This window comes from Rhinatrema bivittatum, chromosome 17, assembly GCF_901001135.1.
Source record: "Rhinatrema bivittatum chromosome 17, aRhiBiv1.1, whole genome shotgun sequence".
NCBI lineage: Eukaryota > Metazoa > Chordata > Amphibia > Gymnophiona > Rhinatrematidae > Rhinatrema > Rhinatrema bivittatum.
In genome coordinates this window covers 13,149,312-13,169,697 of record NC_042631.1, presented here as the reverse complement: position 1 = coordinate 13,169,697, position 20,386 = coordinate 13,149,312, and the positions used below count along the sequence as shown (strand labels likewise).

Sequence of the window (20,386 nt, the reverse complement as noted above, 5' to 3'; positions counted from 1 at the left end):
GGATTGCTGGATCCGAGGCAGCATGGATTCACTATGGGAAAGTCCTGTCAGACTAATCTGATTGATTTTTTTGATTGGGTGACTAAAGAATTGGATCGAGGAAGAGTGCTCGATGTGATCGATTAGCAAAGCTTTTGATACAGTCCCGCATAAGAGGCATGTGAATAAAATGAGCAGCTTGGGAGTGAGCACCAAGATGGATTACAAACAGGTTGATGGATAGAAGACAGTATGTGATAGTAAATGGAACCTATTCTGAAGAGAGAACAGTGTTAAGCGGATTGCCACAAGGATCAGTGTTGGGTCCAGTCCTGTTCAATATCTTTGTGAGCGACATTAGGGAAGGGATAGAAAGTAGAGTTTCTTTTTGTGGATTTTACTAACATCTGCAACAGAATGGACCCGCCGGACAGAGTAGAGAGAATGAGATGTGATTTAAGGAAGCTTGAACAGTGGTCGAAGATATGGCATCTGGGATTCAATGCCAAGAAGTTCAGAGTCATGCATCTAGGATGTGGTAATCCAAAAGAGCTGTATGTGATGGGGGTGAAGGGCTGTTGTGCATGGAGCAAGAGATGTGGTGTCTAGCAATCTGAAGACGGCGAAGCAATGTGACAAGGTGACAGCTAAATCCAGAAGAATGGTAGGCTGCAAAGAGAAAGGAATAACAGTAAGTAAAAGAAGGTGATAATTCCCTTGTACAGGTCCTTGGTGAAGCCTTACCTGGGGAATTGATTTCAGTTCTGGAGACCATATGTCTCAAAAGGGACAGAGACAGGATGGAGGCGGTCCAGAGAAGGACGACAAAAATGGTGGGGGGGGGGGGGGGGTCTCCATCAAATGACTTATAAGGAGAGGTTGAAGGACCTAAATATGTACACCCTGGAGCAGAGGAGGTGCAGGGGAGATATGATACAGACCTTCAGATACCTGAAAGGTTTCAATGATAGTCAAGGCACGAAATGAAATTCCAGGGAGGACGATTCAGAACCAATGTCAGGAAATATTTCTGCACGGAGAGGGTAGTGGATGCCAGGAATGCCCTTCCAGAGGAGGTGGTGAAGACAAAAACGATGACAGATTTCAAAGAGGTATGGGATAAACACTGTGGATCCCTAAAGGCTAGAGGATGGAAATGAGGAAAAGAACGCATGAAGGTAACTTGCTGGTGTGGCGGATAGTACCCTTAACCAATAAGCCTTCATACTGTTGATGTAGCTCCATTAGTGCTCTCTGCTTTAACAGCAGGAGGAAAAGGGGGAATTAGTTTCAGACAGCAACTAACAAGGACATTGAATTTTACGGTCTGGGAAAACAAGCATGGGGGTAACTTGCTGATGTGGCTGTTACTACCCTTAACCAATAAGCCTTATACTTGTGATACAACTCCAACATTTCTCTCTGCTTCAACAGCAAGAGATAACAGGGAATTGGACTCAAACAGCAACCAACAAGGGCCCTAACTTTGATGGATTGGGAAACCATGTATGGGGGTAATAACGTATGGCGTGACAGATGCCACCCCCTAATGCTACCATTATGGGGGAGACATGTATGGCGCCGCTGATTCTACCATAAGCTTGCTGAGCAGACTAGATAGACCGTTTGGTCCCTTTCTGCCTTCATTTCTATGTCCTATGTTTCTGTTTGGTGAGAAATTTCATTATCTTGCTTCCTAAAAAGGGTTCTGTTTGGTCAAGAACTTGTGTAGATCAGCATTTATGGAAAACTTGTAAAAGTATTGCTGCCTACAAAAAAAAAATCAAATCTTGTGTTTTGGGAACAACTACATGAATCTGTTTCGCCATGCAGAGAAATTTTCTTGATCAGTTTCATCTTGACAGACGAGCATCCAGAAATGAATTTTTACCATCTCTCTTGAAAATGCCCTTAAACTTTTGTGCTCTTCAGTAGCTGATATTCAATCTGAGTCCATTTGGAACTTATTTCAAATGACATCCAAAGAGGAAATTGCATATTAGCCAAGATGAATTCATTCTCTTGTTCCTTGAACCCTTGTCCTACTGCGTTGCTAAAACTTTTGAGAGAAGATGTCGGTGAATCTATTGCCGACATAGTAAATTATCTTTGTCATCTGGCATTCTTGGAAATGTACTTAAGCAAGCTATTGTCTACCCTCTTCTTAAAACAAAAACAAATGTAGACCCCCATGTCTTTGATAATTATAGACTACTAACCTCACATCCATGGTTAGCAAAGGTGATTAAACCTCTGTGTTGCATCAGTTAGATTTTGTTGAAAAACATGCAATAATTGATTGTTTTCAGTTTGGTTTTAGAAAACTGTATAGTACTGAAATTTTCCTCTTATCAAGTTTTGGCAGCATTATCAGGGGTTTCGATAGCGACACTGAGTATGTGTGTGTTCTTTTAGATATCTCGGCCACCTTCACTACCTTTGATTATGAAATCCTTTTAGCTTGTCTGAAATTATTAGGGATTTTTGGTACTGGTTACAGTTGGCTTTCTTTTTTTTTTTTTTTGTGTAACAGAACTCATCAGGTCAGGCTTGGGAATTGCTGGCTCAAGCTGGAATGCTGTGATGACCGGAGTCCCGTTGGGCTGCGTCCTGTTGGTGACCCTCCTTCAACATTTACCTTGCCCTGTTTGTAAGATCTTTGCCTGCTTTGGTGTAAACTGTAGAGTTTACGCTGATGATTATACAGTTTTTTGTTTTTTTTCATGTTCTCATTCTTGTGCCAAGACCTTCAAGTTGGTTTCTTTATGTCTTCATTATGTTAATTCTTGGCTATTCAATAACAAATTAATGTTTAAACATTGCAAAAACTGAAATAATCATTCTCAGTAAATTTCCTCCGCATAATTTTCCAACTTCTTTTCAATTTGATAATCACAGCATTCCGGTTACCCAGCAAGTATGACATTTGGGACTAATTATTGATCCCAATTTGTTGCTGGTACCATACATTAAGGCTGTTGTCAAGTCCTCAGTTTTCAAGCTGCACATGATTAGGAAACTGCGGCCTCAACTTGTGCCACAAGATTTTCATACTGTCCTTCAGGCTTTGATTTTGGCAGGATTAGACTATTGTAATGGGTTATATACTGGGCTTCCAGCTAATATACTGCGTCTGTTGCAATTTAGTGCAGAACGCCGAGGTGTGAGCATATAACTCCAGTGTTAACACCATTACACTGGTTACCTGTACAAGAAAGACTTCAATTTGTTAGCAAGCCTGATAGATAAAATAACTGCTGACTTAATACAGTTTTGCAAGTTTATAAACTAGCTCGCTCTTAAGATCAGCAGGGAAACATTTACTTGCAGTTCCATCTATAAAACTGGCACATTTGGGCATTACGAAAGAGAGAGCTTTTTCAGGTGTAGGACCGTTACCTGAGAAGATTCATGCAAATGATTGCAGTAATTCCTTTCAAAAAGCTCTGAGAAAACATTTATTTAGGCTTGCATTTAATTGTGCCATATATGCCTAGGGAATGGGTTAATGTATATGAACTTGAAGAAGACGGTTTTGGGGTTTTTTTTCGTATTATGTATTTTTGTATTCTGGTATTATCTATTGATTTTTATATATGTTTTTGATTTGTATTCCCCTTTTAACAAGTGTGGATAATACGTTTTAATACATTCAAATTCAAGTAGCAGCAACATTAACATGAGTAAACATCATCAACCCCACTGCCTGTAGGGTAATGGAGCAGCAATACATTATTTGGCAAGGCCATCGTCGTCATGTATTATGCATCATGTGTAGTATGTTTCTTACTTTTACATCCATGCCTTTGAGGTGCTGCTTGTGCTTTGTGTATCTGAGCTGCAGAAGCCATATTTGTTAGTCCCAGAAAATGTAGCAGAGAGACATCAACAGATTTCAGTGAGCCTTTTAGATACCTAGAAATCATTATTTATTTTCCTTTGTTTTGTAATTTAATTTTAGGACAAAAAGCAAAAAGTAAGGCTTAATAAAGAATTAAAGAAAAAAAAGTCAAAGGAGCTACAGAAAGCTGAGCTGGAAGAGAAAGGGAAAGAAAAATACAAAGAATGGTTGAAGAAAAAGCAAGCAGAAGAACGAGAGCGAAAAGTAAAGCAGAAGGTACAGACGCCCTTGCCCAAGAGCCATTCATGATCTTGAGTTTCATCAAAATAAGTCAAATTTCAAGGTATTTGAGCTGAAAGGTTAGGTACTCAATATTGGCCAAATGTGAGTGAGGTGTACAGTGCTACTCTGCCCTGGGCCATTGATTCAGGTACTGTGCTTAGCACTAGTAAAGCTATAACACTGTGATTATAGTTACACTCAAGATAGGCTTTCTAATTTGGTATGTTTATGATGTCACTGTAAAACATTCTGGGATCTGCAAGTAATCTTGTAAGTCAGAATACTCAAAATGCAAGTGCCATGAATGGGTATTAACTGCTGGTATTTGTCCACAATTAATCTGGTATGGAAAAAAAAATACATTCAGAGACAAAATATGCAGTAAGCCTCGCAAGGAGATTTGGGTTGTGGCCTTGAAATGCCAAAAGAATTGTCCTGCTGCTCCAGTCTACCCCCAGCCCTCATTAATCCTGTACAGATGTGAAATTAAAAAAAACATGCAAATACTTTTCCCATCTGTATGGTTTCTATTGCTCTTTTATATGGGAATGGTCTGTGGGGTACTACCTTGGTAGGGTTGAGAGACATTAGCTGCACTTTAGCACCACGGTACTTCCTGGGGTGGTGTTGGCTAGGGCATCCTTCAGCAGGCTGGCATTTTTGTTTAAGCGATATATAAACTAAATATAGGAAGTCTTTCTTAAACCAGAGGGAAGTACTGTCCTCCGCCCCCTTGCTCCTGTCAACAGCATCAGGGCTTCTGCGGCCATCCCAGGCAGCAGAGAGCCCCCAAGCCCCAGCCGGTGCCTCGGTCAGCTCCAGGGACAGGGTTTTGACTGTGTCGTAGGAAGCATAGGCCAGTTGCCGGTACCTGGAATGTTGGACCTTCTGGTCAGGGGCAGACTGCGGTTCTTTGCGAACCAGTGACCAAGTATAACCTCGGACCAGTGAGTTCTTTCCATTTCTTCCAAGGGTACCAAGTTAACCTATTGGGTTTCCTGCCAAATTGCCCTCCAAGTCTGTTTTGGGGGCCAGTAGGTACTTCTAATGGAGCTCTCCTCCCTCTTAATGGCCAGAGCAGTAGAGCCTGTTCCACCAAGGCAAAGAGGGTGGGGATTTTACTCCAGGTACTTCTGATTCCAAAGAAAACAGGACTCCTCCTAGACCTAAGGGCCTTGAACACATTTGTAAAAAGGGGGCTGGCTATGCTCCCTTGATCTAAAGGACATATACACTCACAGCAAGATCTTCCCCAGTCACCAGACGTAGCTCTGATTTGTGGTGGGAAAACAGCACTTCCAGTACCGGGTGTTGCCATTTGGGCTAGCATCAGCCCCACAAGTCTTTACAAAATGCTTGGTCATGGTGGCAGTGCATCTCCGCAGGCTGGGGATGTATGTTTTCCCTTATCTGAACGATTGACTGGTCAAGAGCACATCTCAGGCAGGGGCCATCAGGTCCATGCATTGGACCATCCATCTGTTGAAGTCGCTAGGGTTCGTCATCACCTACCCGATGTCCCATTTTGGCCCATCACCTCAATTGGACTTCCTAGGAGCCCTGCTAGACATGGCTCAGGCCCAGGCCTTCCTGCCTCATCAAAGGGCCATCACTTTGACGACCATCGTGGCAGAGATTCAGCAGAGCCAGCAGGTGTCAGCCTGGCACATGTTGAGATTGTTGGGCCATATGGCCACATCAGTCCATGTCACTCCCTCGGTAAGATTACATATGCACAGAGCCCAATGGACCCTGAGGTAGTAGTAGTGCCAGGCCACGCAGAACCTCCAGGATTGCATCAGAGTCACCTCACCTCTCTGGGACTTGTTGTCCTGGTAGTTGGTACTTTCAAATCTGGAACAGGGGATCTCTTTTCGAAGTCGTCCTACCCAAATTGTCCTAACCACAGATGTGTCCACCCTGGGCTGGGTGGCTCATGTAGATTGGCTCAATATCTGCTCAGAAAAGCTGTTGTCAAATCAACTTCCTGAAGCTTTGGGCAATCAGGTATGCACTATGAGCTTTCAGAGATTGACTATCCAACAAAGTTGTCCTGATCCAAATAGACAACCAGGTAGCAATGTGGTATGTCAGTTAGCAGGGAGGTAAAGGATCATCCCTCCTGTGTCAGGAAGCAGTCCAGATCTGGTCATGGGCCCTGTCCCACGGGATGGTGCTTAGGGCTGTGTACCTGGCCAGGACAGAGAACGTGGTAGCTTTCTAGGGTCTGAATTGTGCCTTCAGACCCTACAAAGTGGTTCCTAGACCAGGGGATTGCAAATTGGATATACTGCCTCTAGGGGAGCCCAGACATAGATCTATTCACGTCCCCTTGCAACAGGAAGGTGCCTCGGTTCTGCTCTTTGTACAGGTCAGATGGCAAACCAGCCTCTGACGCTCTTGCCCATCATTGGGGCAAGGGTCTTCTGTACACGTATCCTCTGATTCCCTTAGTGGTGAAGATTCTCTTGAAGCTTTGCAAGGGCAAAGGGACTATGATCCTCATAGCCCCTAGTTGGCTGAGACAGGTCTGGTTTCCACTCCTGCGGGAATTGTCCATTCGGAGACTGATCAGTCTGGAGACTTCCCCAGATCTCATCATGCAAGATCGAGGCAGATTGCGACACCCCAATCTCCAGGCCCTGTCACTCACAACCTGGATGTTGAGAGCTTAATTCTGCAACCATTCAGTCTCTCAGAGGATTTGTCCTGGTGGCTTCTAGAAAGCCTTCCACTAGAAATTCCTATGAACTGAAGTGGAGGTTGTTTTCCGTGTGGTGTAAGCAGAAGGCCCTAGATCTGTTCTCCTGACCCACACAAAATCTGCTTGATTACCTTCTATACCTATCGGAAGCTGGCTTAAAAAACAACTCTATTAGAGTTCATCTCAGTGCAATTGGTGCATACCACCACAGTGAAGATGGTATGCCCATTTTTGTACAGCCTATAGTTGTACGATTCAGGCATGGCCTGCTTCAATTCAAGCCGCCTCTAAGGCCTCCTACTGTGTCTTGGGACCTCAGTGTGGTATTAGTTCAGCTGATGAAAGCTTCTTTTGAGCTGCTGCACTCCTGGGACCTGAAGTACCTGACCTGGAAGGTCATATTTTTGGTGGTGGTCACCTCAGCGCGCACGGACAGCGAGCTCCAGGCCTTACTGACTTATCCACCTTACACTATCTTGACAGGGTGGTCTTGCACACGCATCCTAAGTTCCATTTTAACCAGTCAATCATCCTGCCAACATTCTTTCCCAGGCCCCATTTGCCCCAAAGCAAACGAGCACTGCACAGTTTGGACTACAAGCGAACCTTAGCCTTCTAACTAGAGTGGATAGAAGCCCATAGACAGTCCACCCAAGTTTTTGTTTCTTTTTCATAGGAATAGGTTGGGCATTGCCAAACAGATACTATCCAATTGGTCAGCTGATTGCATCTCCTTCTGTTATGCCCAGCGGGACTGCATCTTGGAGGTCATGTCAAGGCTCATTCTGTCAGAGCCATGGTAGCTTTGGTGGGCCACTTGCGAGCAGTCCCTGTGGAGGAGATCTGCAAGGCTGCAACATGGAGTTCTCGCCACACGTTCACATCTCATTGCTTGGATAGGGATGGCCGACGTGACAATAAGTTTGGCCAGTCTGTTCTTCTGAATCTGTTTGAGATGTAGAACCCGCCTAGGGCTCGTTGTTGGGTTCAGGCTGTCTCCCCTTCTGTTACCAACACCACCATTGTTATGCCCATTGGCACCTAGTTTGGGTGTCTGTTGGCCCCGTTTTATGTTAGGGAGCAGCCTATAGCTAGGGATTCACCCATGTATGAGGGCTAAAATCCTGCTTGTCCTCAGAGAAAGCAGAGCTGCTTACTTGTAACAGGTGTTCTCAGAGGAGAACAGGATGTTAGTCCTCACGAAACCCACCTGCCACCTTGCGGAGTTGGGTTTCTATTATTTTTCTTATATGTCTAATTCTGTGTTATAGGACTGGAGAGGGACCCCACGTGGATGTGTGGTATAGGGCATGCTGGGCATGCTCAGTATGCCAAGTCAAAGTTCTAGAAACTTTGACATAAGTTTTCCGTGTCGGGGCTTCATCTGATGATGTCACCCATGTGTGAGGACTAATATCCTGCTGCCCTCAGAGAACACCTGTTAAAGGTAAGCAACTCTGCTTTCCACCATTTTTCAAAAATGACCTTAAAATGCATTACAATTAAATTTAAGTCAAACTCACATGAAATCTTAGAAAGTGCAGTTATTTTCAACTCAAAAAGTTGTTTGTGCACTTTACTCAAAATCCTGTTATCCAATGTTCAGGTTGTGGGGGCAATATTCAAAGTGGATTTTCAAAGGGAAACTCCATAGGTGTTTCAAAATTGCTCTCCCTCTATTGGACAGCCACTCCCAACAGAAAATCTTCATTTCAAAGTGGCTTAAATTTATCATCCATTCTCACAACCATGGAATTATATATGAATTGTGTATACAGTGTGTTTATGAAACCAAAGCCTGGATAGTTTGAAGTTAGCAGTACTCTGGTAAAATGCTGGCTAGCTGCCAACTCTTGAGACAGGAGGACATTTCTGTAATTTGCACCTTTTTAAAATAGTTTTAATTGTTTACATTTTTAGCTGCATCTGTAACACATCAAATGATACATCTGATTTTGTGACATCAGTATCTTTCACAAGAAATGCTGGCAGATCATTTTTCTTGTTATGAATCGTTGTGCATTGATGAAAACCAGGCATTCTTCTGTTTGAAAATCACTCTGATGGACAAGCATCATGTTAGCATATTTCTGCTTCGTTGTATAAATAGCACTGCAGTGATCAGTCAGAAGCAAGTATGGCTCATTCTCTCAAATTAGATCCCTTTCTGCTAGAAATGTTTTTATTGCTTTTGACAAATAACCCCCCCCTCAATATTCAGGGTTCTAGACCAGCCCTTGCTCTGACTCCTGCATTACATTATCATCATCATTACAGTGTACTTGACATTCATTCATGATTTGATATGTGGAGTCATTCTCCTGTATTATTTGGCATCGGACGCCTACGAGTATCAGCCGATGGCTCAAAGGAAAAAAAATCACAATCACCTGCCCACACTGCAGTTATCAATGGAAAAAAAGGAAAAAAATGAATTCTTATACCTGGTGGATTAAAGGAATAAGTAGATGGAAGTTAGTGTGCTGTATGAGAGTTACAAAAGGTTTATATTTATGCAGAAATGTAAAAAAATAAAAATGTCTCGTTTCCTTTGCCTTTACTGCCTTAGCAGCCATAATGCAAACCAAGGGAGAAGAAACCTTTCTTAAGCAACTCTACAGCAGTGGTTCCCAACCCTGTCCCGGGGACCCCCCCAGCCAGTCAGGTTTTCAGGATATCCACAATGACTATGCATGAGCTGAAATTTGCATGTTATGGAGGCAGTGCATGCAAATTTTCTCTCATGCATAGTCATTGTGGATATCCTGAAAACCCGACTGGCTGGGAAGGTCCCCAGGACAGGGTTGGGAACCACTGCTCTAAAGCCTTATTCTTCATACCACCCCGCCTAGGATGCATGGGGAGGATGGCAATTTGTCTCACATAAGACAGGCAATCCTCCACAACAAACGGTCAAAGACCAGAAACTGCATATCTACAACAAATGTTCCATCTCGCTCTCAAATCAGCTAGCTAAGATCAACAAATCCATTCTACCCAACACTATGCCTGTCTGCTGGTACTTTGTATCATTGGTTAGTATGTAAACTATGTCTTTATGCCTTTTTAGGATCACACTCCTTTGCCTTCACCACCTTGTCCTCTGAACAAGGCAGACAACATTGGTCAAATGTTGTAGAACGTGCAAAACACCATAACCACATTATCAAAGTCAGTAGCAGAACGCCTTCAGTGTGGTCCACAAAATAAAAGTGGGTTTCACGTAATCAGAACTGCCCTGATAGACCAGTGGGAGTGATCTTCAAAGCCAGCAAATAGATCCAGAAACACTTCCCTTGCAACATTACAAAAATAATTTAATTCACTTCCACATCTGTCTCAGCACATTCGTGACTGCACATATACAAGGACTTCTAGCATAATACATAGATACTGTAGTATGGTAGGTGTTGTGTACAGTATGATAAAGGTGCAAGTGGTATATGCAGAAAAAAAGATTGTTTTAGTGCTATTAGTGTTACTGTGGATGTCACACTTTCAAATATTACTTTGCATTGTGACAATACTGTATGTGACCTGTGATAAGCTAAAGTCCTGGGGATGCAATGTTATGTGGATGTATGCCCTGTGTTTGAGCAGATCTGAAAAAGGGTTTCCATGCATGTAAAATGTACAACATGCAATTGTTGATCATTATTTGTAGGAAGCTCCATGGATGGTGTTAAGAGAGGATCTGGGATGAATCCTTGTCCTGTGTACTCTATCTTTCAGGCCATGAAAAATCTCTCGAGTATTTGCTGTTACATCAGTCACTATTTGAGTTTTTCCCATTATACACCCTAAAGAGACAAAAGAGATTTTAGGTAAATCAAGTTCGTAATGAATATGGACTCTTTTTTTTTTTTTTTTTTAGAGAGAGAGTAGATGTCAGAGTGGAGTGTTTGAACATTTCCAGTCCCCACCTCTACCTCCTATTCCCTCCCAAAATAAAAAAAAATTGGATATGTTGATGTCTTAATAGTGTTTAATGCTGAATTCTTTCCCCTACATCTGAGACTATATTCCTTTTAAATGTTTAGGAAGAAGAGGAGAAACAATTAGCAGAACTACAAGAGAAAAAAGAGAAATCCAAGAAAATATTTGAAGAGTGGTTACAAAGTTCCAGAACCAAACCCCGTCCTATTCTAAACAGCTTTTCCTATACTAATGGGAAGTTAACAGGTTGTGCATTTTATCTTTATAGTCTATGGTCTCCAGATGCTATCACACTCCTGAGGGTCAGAGTTTTACTTTAAGCCATTGTGTTAGCATTAACAGTAACAGCTCTCATCCTCTGAGCTACTTACAATTCAAGATAGCTCATGTTTATCCTGAACTGTTACTGAGATAGTTGAAGTTTGTGTTTGAGAGAAAATAACTGTTCCTTTACCCTTAAAATTGAATGTCTGTCAATGGGTTTGCTTTGCATATAGTGTGGAAGGAATGAGCTTCACTCCTTAGCCAACGGTACAATCTCACTCTCAAATTCCCTGTATTATCCATGAGGGGATTTCTCTCTAGTGCTTTATTCTGCCTGTTTGGGTGACCATCCAGGTGTATTCCCCATAAGCTTTGTGTCTCTCCAGGCCCCCAGCTACAACAGTGATGTTGCACCTGAACATTTCACTGCTATTACATTTGCAGTGTTGTGGCCCTGGGGTAGAGGGCTGAGTGGGAAGCTTGGGTGAAGAGAGGAGCAGAGATGCATGAGTGAGAGGGAAGGAATGCTGAAGAAGGTCCAGCAAACTGCAGGAGGCTAGAAAGTATGTGATAAAAGAGAGAAAAAACAGAGACCTAAATTGGAACCATAAACAAATATTGAAAAGCAGAAAGAAAAAAACAAATCAGCTAAACATACTGTATACAACAAGGCTAACTTTGAAGAGAAATGATTAAAAATAATAAACGTGACCTAAAACAAAGCTAAAGAACTTTTAAAATAAGTTCTCAATGTTGCAAACACAGTATTTTGGATAGAAGGTGACATACGTAACCTGGAAGAAATGCAAGTCCATACAAAAACTGCACACACAGTTGAACTAGGGAAAAAAATTAGAAGTGTGTTGGTTACCATTTCAACCAGTGACACCAGAGTATTGGCATTCAAGTGTGTTAGCGTTTGGATCATATATAGTTGTGAATGGTGTCCCAAACAATCAGCTCATAGTATGCAGAACAGCTGTAGACAAAAACTGCTTTCCTTTAGGGGGAAAATGTATACTTATTTTGTATGAACTTTAGAAACATCACATTGAAAAAACTCCATCTTTAATCATAAAAGGATGTCCTAAATAGTGATGGACTATGCACATAGTAGAACTTATTAAGGCAGGTGTACAGTACTGTATTGATCATAGGTAGCCTTCATGATGTTCCAGTTTTTTTTCTGAAGATAATGTGAATCACCAGTCACACAGAGGGGTGACATCATCATCGCTCAGTGCCAATTGGATCTTTTTCCAGAACTTCTCAAAAAATTGTTAGAAATGCCTCTGGGCATGCACAATAATTCCCATATGTCTGCAGCATGCCTCAGGCTTTCTCTTTTTTTTCTGCATGGTGGTACAGATGTTTTCTTTTCCCAAAAGGGCAGTGTTTCCCTGCTAACTGTATCTCTTATTTATTTTTCAAATTTTTATTTCAGGTATGCGTCAGATAATTTTTCATTATTTCCTAAGTTTGGGTTTTTTTTCTCGGTCTATTAGCAAGTCCATTTTAGGCATGACTCCTGTCAGGTCTTATGGTCATGGGGTTTTTTTTTGTTTTTTTTATCTGATTGTTTTTGAGTTTTGCTTCATATTTTCTGAAATATGTCTGAGAAGGTCAGCGGCTTCAGATTTTCTCCCAAGTACAGGTTGAAATTGTCCATCATGGACCATCACCAGACATGTCATAAAAGTTTGGGGATGGTCATGATTTGACCCTTTGATAACAGCTGCTCAAGGATGTCACCATAGGCAATCAAGATTTGCAAGATGAGACTATTTTATTTTAAAGAAATGAAGAACTGGTCCACTGAATTGATACTGAAGATGAAGCAAAATGAATATGGAATTGTATGTCTGCTGGTGGCAAGGAAGTGCAAAAGGCGGCATTAACAAAACAGGTCCCAGAAATATGAGAGCTCTCACTCCCCCAGCTCATGCAGAACATTATGTTGTAAGTGCCCAAGCACAGAACCAAGGGACCACAGCAATGAAGATTAATCAAAGGAGCTGGAGTATCGGCACCAATCCCCTTTGTATGGCTCTAACAGCAGTGGCATTTTGGAGCTGCTAGTCAACCCCCAAAGTGGCTGCACCTGGAGACTATCTCTACATCATGTTCAGGATACATGCCACATCAGTCTCCAGATGTTCAACTTCAAGCTTTCGGTGTTCCTCAAGATTCCGAAAAAGTCTATCTGTTGAGGCCCATCTCCTCTTTGAGAGCACTTGTTGAGGAGGTAAGCTGCTGAGCAGCAAGCATTGATAGCTCATCCCATGCAGAGCACTGAGTGACCTTCCTAATTTTGCTTAACTATTGGCACCAAATATCTCAGCACTGACACTGGGATGTCAATACCAAGAGTCTGGTTCTGCATTGAGCACACCAAGGCAAGCCAAAAGCAGATTTGGAGTGGAAAGCTTCTGTGCTGACCAGCTCCATGACCTTCTGTGCCAAAAAGCCATCATTTCATGGGTTGGCACTAGCTCCATTGTCACCTTCTGTTTTTGAGAGTTAATCTGAGCAGTCAAGGTTTTCCTTACAGGATGGAAATGTTTGATTCTGAAAAGGAATACTCTTCCTCTTGGGACCTTTTCCTCCAAAGTTACTGAATAGGTCTTCACCTTTCTTTTTCATATGATGTGCAAGTAATAACTAAGGTATTGAGTTGAAGGTCGAAGGAGAGTCTATAATACCCTTGTTTGGTGGGCTTACATTTCTGGATGCCCCTGAGGAACTGGTGATAATGCTACCCACCCACTCTTATCAGGAGTATGCAGGAAGTTGTGTAAACCCCACACTTTGTACTCCCAGTTGGAAAGATGGCGGACAAGAAATGCTGTATCCAGGCAGCTGAGCAGTTCAACCAAGTCCAGTTGCCACACTAGTCTGTGGTGGTTGAATCTGCCAAAAAGGCCAGGAAGTCTGACACTTGCCTCAGTACCCCCAAAGAGTGAATGGCAGACCTTGGATCATCAGAATGCTATGCTTCAGATCTGAATAGCATCCTATTGGATCTTTATGATCAAATATTTCCACGTCATCTTGGAAATGGAACATAAATTCACTGTGTTTCTGTCTTCAGAGGACCAAAGTGAATTTTGATCACTGTTGGATGAAGGTTGGAATGTAACATGCATCTGGTCCACTCATCCTGTGATGCTTTTGATACAACACCAAGTATAAGGCTTAATGGTTAAGTATAGAAATGGCCGCATGAGCAAGTTACCCCCATGCTTATTCATTTTCCCAAACTGTAAAATTCATGTCATTGTTGGTTGCTGTGTGAAATTAATTCTCCTTTTCCTCTTTAAACTGCCGTTAAAGCAGAAAGCAATAATGAGTTGTATCAACAGTATGAAGGCTTGATGGTTAAGAGTAGTAACCGACACACCAAGAAGTTACCCCCATGCGCTCTTTTCCTCGTTTCCATCTTCTAGCCTTTAAGGATCCACAGTGTTTATCCCATGCCCCTTTGAATTCTTTCACCGTTTTTGTCTTCACCTCCTCTGGAAGGGCATTCCAGGCATCCACCACCCTCTCCGTGAAGAAATATTTCCTGACGTTGGTTCTGAGTCTTCCTCCCTGGAGTTTCATTATGTGACCCCTAGTTCTACTGATTTCTTTCCATCGGAAAAGGTTTGTCAATTGGGCATCATTAAAACCTTTCAGGTATCTGAAGGTCTGTATCGTATCTCCCCTGCACCTCCTCTCCTCCACGGTATTCATATTTAGGTCGTTCAGCCTCTCCTCATAAATCATTTTATGGAGCCCCCCACCACTACTACCACCATTTTTGTCACCCTTCTCTGGATGGCCTCCAACCTCTCTGTCCCTTTTGAGATACGGTCTCCAGAACTGAACACAATACTCCAGGTGAGGCTTCACCAAGGGGGACTATCATTTTATTCTTATTGGATATTCCTCTATGCAGCCCAGCATTCTTCTGGCTTTAGCTATCGCCATGTCTCATTGCTTCGCTGTCTTCAAATCGCTAGACACTATCAACCTAAGTTTCCTGTCTTGCTTCATGCACAGCAGCCCTTCACCCCCCATCACATACAGCTCTTTCGGGTTACCACACCAAATGCATAACTCTGCACTTCTTGGCATTGAATCCCAGCTGCCATATCTTCAACCATCGTTCAAGCTTCCTTAAATCACGTCTCATTCTCTCTACTCCTTCCGGTGTGTCCACTTTGTTGCAGATGTTAGTATCATCCACAAAAAAGACAAACCTTACCTTCTATCCCTTCCGCAATGTCGCTCACAAAGACATTGAACAGGACTGGCACCAACACTGATCCTTGCGGCACTCCACTTAATACAGTTCTTTCTTCAGAGAAGGTTCCATTTACCATTACACGCTGTCTTCTGTCTGTCAACCAGCTTGTAATCCATGCCACCACCTTGGCGCTTACTCCTAAGCTTCTCATTTTATTCACAAGCCTCCTATGTGGGACCGTATCAACATCCTTGCTAAAATCCAAGTAGATCACATCAAGTGCTCTTCCTCGATCTAATTCTTTAGTCACCCAATCAAAAAAAAGTCAGTCAGATTTGTCTGCCAGGACCTTCCCCTGGTGAATCCATGCTGCCTCGGGTCCAGCAGTCCTCCTGACTGTTGATAGTTACACTAACCTTTCCTTCAGCACCAGGTAGAAGTAAGGATTATATCTGAACAATCTTAGTAATAAGATTTATGCAGAGTTCGCTTCATTTGAAGCCTCCCATAAAGTTACCCATGATGTCTTGGTAGCCTCTGGCCTCTTGCAGGGTAAAGAACATGATCTTTTTGAGGCATTAGCTGTTTATTTTCTTTTCTTTAATTTTTGATTTAGCTGACACCTTTTTCATTGCTAGCTGAAGGCAAATTACAGTCAGGTACTGCAGGTTTTTTTTCCCTGTCCCCAGAGGGCTTACAATCTAAGGAGTGAATTTTCAAAGGAGTTAGGGTCAGAGGAGCAATTTTCAAAAGCCCATTTACGTGCATAAAGTCTTGAAAATTATCTTCTATGTTTGTATCTGAGGCAATGGTGGACGTAGTGACTTGCCCAAGGTGGTGACAAGTAGCATCAGCGGGATTTGAACCCAAGCTTCCCTGGTTCTCAGCCTGCTGCTTTAAGCACTAAGCTGATACTCTTGTAGAGAAAGCCAGGAACTTGTAGAGTCAGTGAGCTCTAGGCTCCAGTAACTCATACATGGTAATACCATGTATGTATCCTAAATTTCTTTTGGTTTGTGATGGATTTCCACCTTAATCGGTCAATTGCCCTTCCAACATTTTTCCAAAGGTCACATTCCAATAAAGGTGAAAAAGCTTTGCACACTGTACATTGCAAAGAGCAGTTGCCTTCTCTCTGTAGCAGACTAAAGACCTTAGAAAGTCCACCCAGCCTTTTGTTTATTTTTGGCTCAATAAGCCTGTGATTGCTCTGTCTAATTGTATAGCAGTCTGCATATCCTTCACTTATGCCCAGAGTGGTCTGGCCTTGGAGGGGCGTGTTAACAATTAACTCTCATTCTGGTAAGATGGGGAGTGATGTGAGATGTCTTTTCAGCAATATGTTGTAGCTTCAGGAGCAAAAGTGGCTCTGGCCTATATTTTGTTTTTAACCAGTTTGGATGGGAGTATAGTATTCCTCTATCAGTGTTATTCCTTCGAATCCAAATGCTGGACAGCTTCCATCCAGACCTAAAACCAGTTACGTTTTGGCCCAGTTAGAAGGGGCGAGGCGTAGAATACTTCCCATGCTTTGCATTGAGAAGCGCCGAACTCGCTGACAGTTGCCATTACTTGTCTGAGTTATTTATCTGGAAAAATGTGCTTCCTCTGTTCTGTGCACAGTCTAATATATTCCAGACGTTGTTTTGACCAGTCATGTGAGGTGTTTGTTATAATGTCAGCATAGTCCAAACTGATTGTCATTATAAGGCTAACACATGCCTTCTGCTAGCTATTAGAGAGGTCTGTGAGAAACCACAGAAAGACTTGCACTTAAAAAAATTAAAAAAAGGGCAGTATTTGTAAGAAAGGCATGGCTAAAAAAAATGGGGATAGTGTTAGACAACTGTCTGGGTGGTAATACGCTCACTAACTGCGTGCTGTGAGTAGTTATTAATAATTAGCTGCTGCTAGTGAATTCTATTGAAGTTTTTGTCAGATCGTAACTGACTGAAGACAAATATAAACTGCAAGCAGGACACGCAAGCTTAATCGTTAATGCCAGGTGACATACCGTGTATTTATGGGCCAGACTGTCTACATTCAGAAACCTTTCTAGCCCTGAAAATGTTCCTGGGGTATAAGTGGAGCTGCATGGATCACTGTGTAAAAGAGCAGACACCGACAAGACTAGGGTGTGTCCTACCCGAAAAGGATCGCCATTTAATTGCACCTCATTCAGCTTTTCATTGTAATGCATTTTTAGATGTTATCTAGCATTGGAATGGAGTAATTACACAATGAGCATGTGAAAAAGTGTATTAACTGAAAGCATGCAGTACATAACTTATCTTAAATACAATAACTAAAGTAGAATCCCAGTGCCAGTCTGTCTCTTTGTACACACGCTACAGTGGTCTCTCTCTTTATAGGAAATGCGATTGGAGCCAAATAACTAGTTGTTTGTTTTTTTTTTAATTCAATTATTGTCACTTTTATTGCTGTAATGTATGCTGTACGCACGCTTTCAGGACATGAATTACATATTCCATACAATGGGTACTCACTTGACTTCCTTTATCAATTTGTAGAAAAGTAAGGTGATATCTTTACATTGGACTAACTCTCTTATTTTTTGCTAGCTTTCTGGAGCTACTACTCCCATCCTGTGGTCAGAACAGAGTAGTAGCTGCAGAAAGTGAATCAAGAAATGTATTAGGTTAGTCCGGTGGTAGACAACTCTAGTCTATCTCATGCATATTCATTGTGGATACCCTGAAAACCAGACTTGTTTGTAGCGCTCAAGAACAGGAGTTGCCTTCCCTTGGGTTAGTCCAATGTAAATGTATCACCTTATTTTTTGTTTCTGTTAATTTTTATTTCTGGGCATTCAAATGGACTAAAACACAGCAACCATGCTACTTTATTTTATTTTTTTTATTTTATTTAGAACCTTTTATATACCGGTATTAGAGGGGACATCATACCGGTTTACATTTGAACAGAGGGATTGAAATTACATGATAACAGGAAGAGTGAACTGGGAAGGGGATAACAAGGAGCAGCGTGGAAGGAAAGATTAACGTAACAATAACAAGCATAAGTTAACAGTATAATTAATTAATTCCTTAATATACCAGTAGAGTAATTATTAATTCCTTAATATTAAATATTATTTTCCTTAATATTATTAAATTAATTAATATTAATATTATTAAATTATATTCCTTAATATTATTAAATTAAATATTAATTCCTTAATATACCAGTAGAGTAAGAACCAGGGCCGGTTCTAGGATAACCAGTACCCTAAAAAATTGAAATTGGTGTTTGTAGCACAGCACTCCCTCCTTTGAGATATAGCTAACTTTCAATCAAATAACACATCTTGCAAATTTTTACACAAGCCACATTTGATTTGCTTTACATTTCATTTCCATGCAAATCAGTTCATTTTATTATTGGGGGAAGATAATGCACAGTATTTTAAATGCCATGCATTATTTCTGTATTAAGACATTTACAGTGTGGTAAAACCCTAACGCAGCTTAAGGCCTGATTCATCAAGGTATTTTCCTATAGACACAGAATGGGAGAAAAAGCTTAGTAAATCAGGCAGTAAGTTTGTAACTGAAGTAATGGTGGGTGAAGTGAGCTTCCCAAGGAGTAATCCTTGTTTTCCCTGGTTCTCAGCCCGCTGCTCTAAACTGCTAGGCGGCTACTCCACTCCTAGTAAATCTCTCCAACTAATTGTTACGATTATTGTAAATCATCTTATTCATACAAAGAAAGGAAGCTGTGCTGTAGCTCATCATATAGGGCTCTGGAGTGTTCTCCATTGATGGGAAGTTTGATTTTATTCACCAAATGATGTTCCATCTGTACATCTCCATTGAGGTAGTTCAGAAAAGGGCCGCCAAAATGGCACATGGCCTGCATTGTAAGCCATACATGGAGAGGCTGAGGAAAGGGGAGATATGGTATAACCAAATATCCAGAAGGTAGCATTTTCCATAGAATGAATGTGAAGGTAAAAGGAGGAATGCGAGAAAACTCTTTTTTTTCACTGAGATGGTGATGGACTCCTGGAACAGACTCCAATGAAGGTGACTGGAGCCAAGCCAGAGACTGAATTCAAGCAAGCATGAGATAAGGCTGATAGCTGATGAAGTAAGACTAGGGTCACACATGGATGGACCAAATGGTTCCTTTCTGTCAGTTTCTCTGTTTCTGTCTTTCATTTTTAAATGGAATTAATGTATTATTGCGTTGTCTCCTTTATTTTCAGGGTATTATGATGGGAACAGCTATCCTTCTCCAAGCTTCTTTAACCCAGTTCCATGGAAACCTATTCAGGCGCCACCACCATCCAGGGACATTGCTTTTCTAATGAGGAAAAATAAACAAGTGCATGGTTCCCTGTTTGGACTGCCCCATAAAACCAAAGAAAGCAGTGTGCCCAAAATAAAGAGAGCATGAAACAAAATCACAGATTTCTAGAGACTTACATATTTTCTTCTGTTTGTAATTTAAATGTAAAAAGTAATATTTTTTTGCCTGTAAATATTGACAAAGGGAGTGAATAATGATTTTGTGTATTGCTATATTTTTCAGTACAAGAGGGGAAAATATTAGATTTTTGTAATAGTAAAAATTCCTATTTTTGTAAAATTTTCCAGTTAACATTTTGTTACTTAAATGTCTTGCATTGAATAAATGCTTAAATGTCAGCTTTTTTATATCTCTTTTATAATGGCGTGTATTTATAACCAATTGTGCTACAACTTCTCCACGTTGCCAATAAAACCAGTGATGAACCGAAATTATCATTCTGCTGTAAGGAAAATCTATTAACAGTGTGAAGTAATAAGTTTGGCATACTAATATAAGGCAAAGCCTTTTCTGTTTCGTCCGTGCCCTTACAGTAGATCTTTGGAGCTTGTGAATTCATCTGCACTGATTCAGTAGTGCATTTGGTATTCCCAGCCTATTAGGGAGAAGGGTACAAAAGCTGTTCTGCAACAGATCCTCCAGTGTCTCTCTATGGCAAAGGTTCTTAATGAAACGGGACTTCTTAAGTGTGTTTTCAGATTTCATTTCTTGTTGCAATGTTATGATGATTAGTTACCATTTGGTGCTGATGACATCAGCGGCTAATAGCAGAAGGCTTTACTTCAGAGAGGAAACCTGAAGCGTGAGCAGGTGCTGG

At 41.5% G+C, this 20,386-nt stretch overlaps 1 protein-coding gene across 1 annotated transcript in view; it reads left to right on the top strand.

Moving 5' to 3' along the window:
* The window catches only part of CCDC34 (coiled-coil domain containing 34), a 47,335-nt gene extending 27,428 nt beyond the window's left edge, over window positions 1-19,907 (top strand). Inside the window, exons 5-7 of the mRNA XM_029583084.1 lie at window positions 3,941-4,096; window positions 10,847-10,988; window positions 19,466-19,907. Of these exons, the coding sequence (XP_029438944.1) occupies window positions 3,941-4,096; window positions 10,847-10,988; window positions 19,466-19,656 (489 nt within the window). The 3' untranslated portion in view covers window positions 19,657-19,907. The remainder of the gene's footprint in view (window positions 1-3,940; window positions 4,097-10,846; window positions 10,989-19,465) is intronic.
* The last annotated feature ends 479 nt before the right edge of the window (window positions 19,908-20,386 follow it).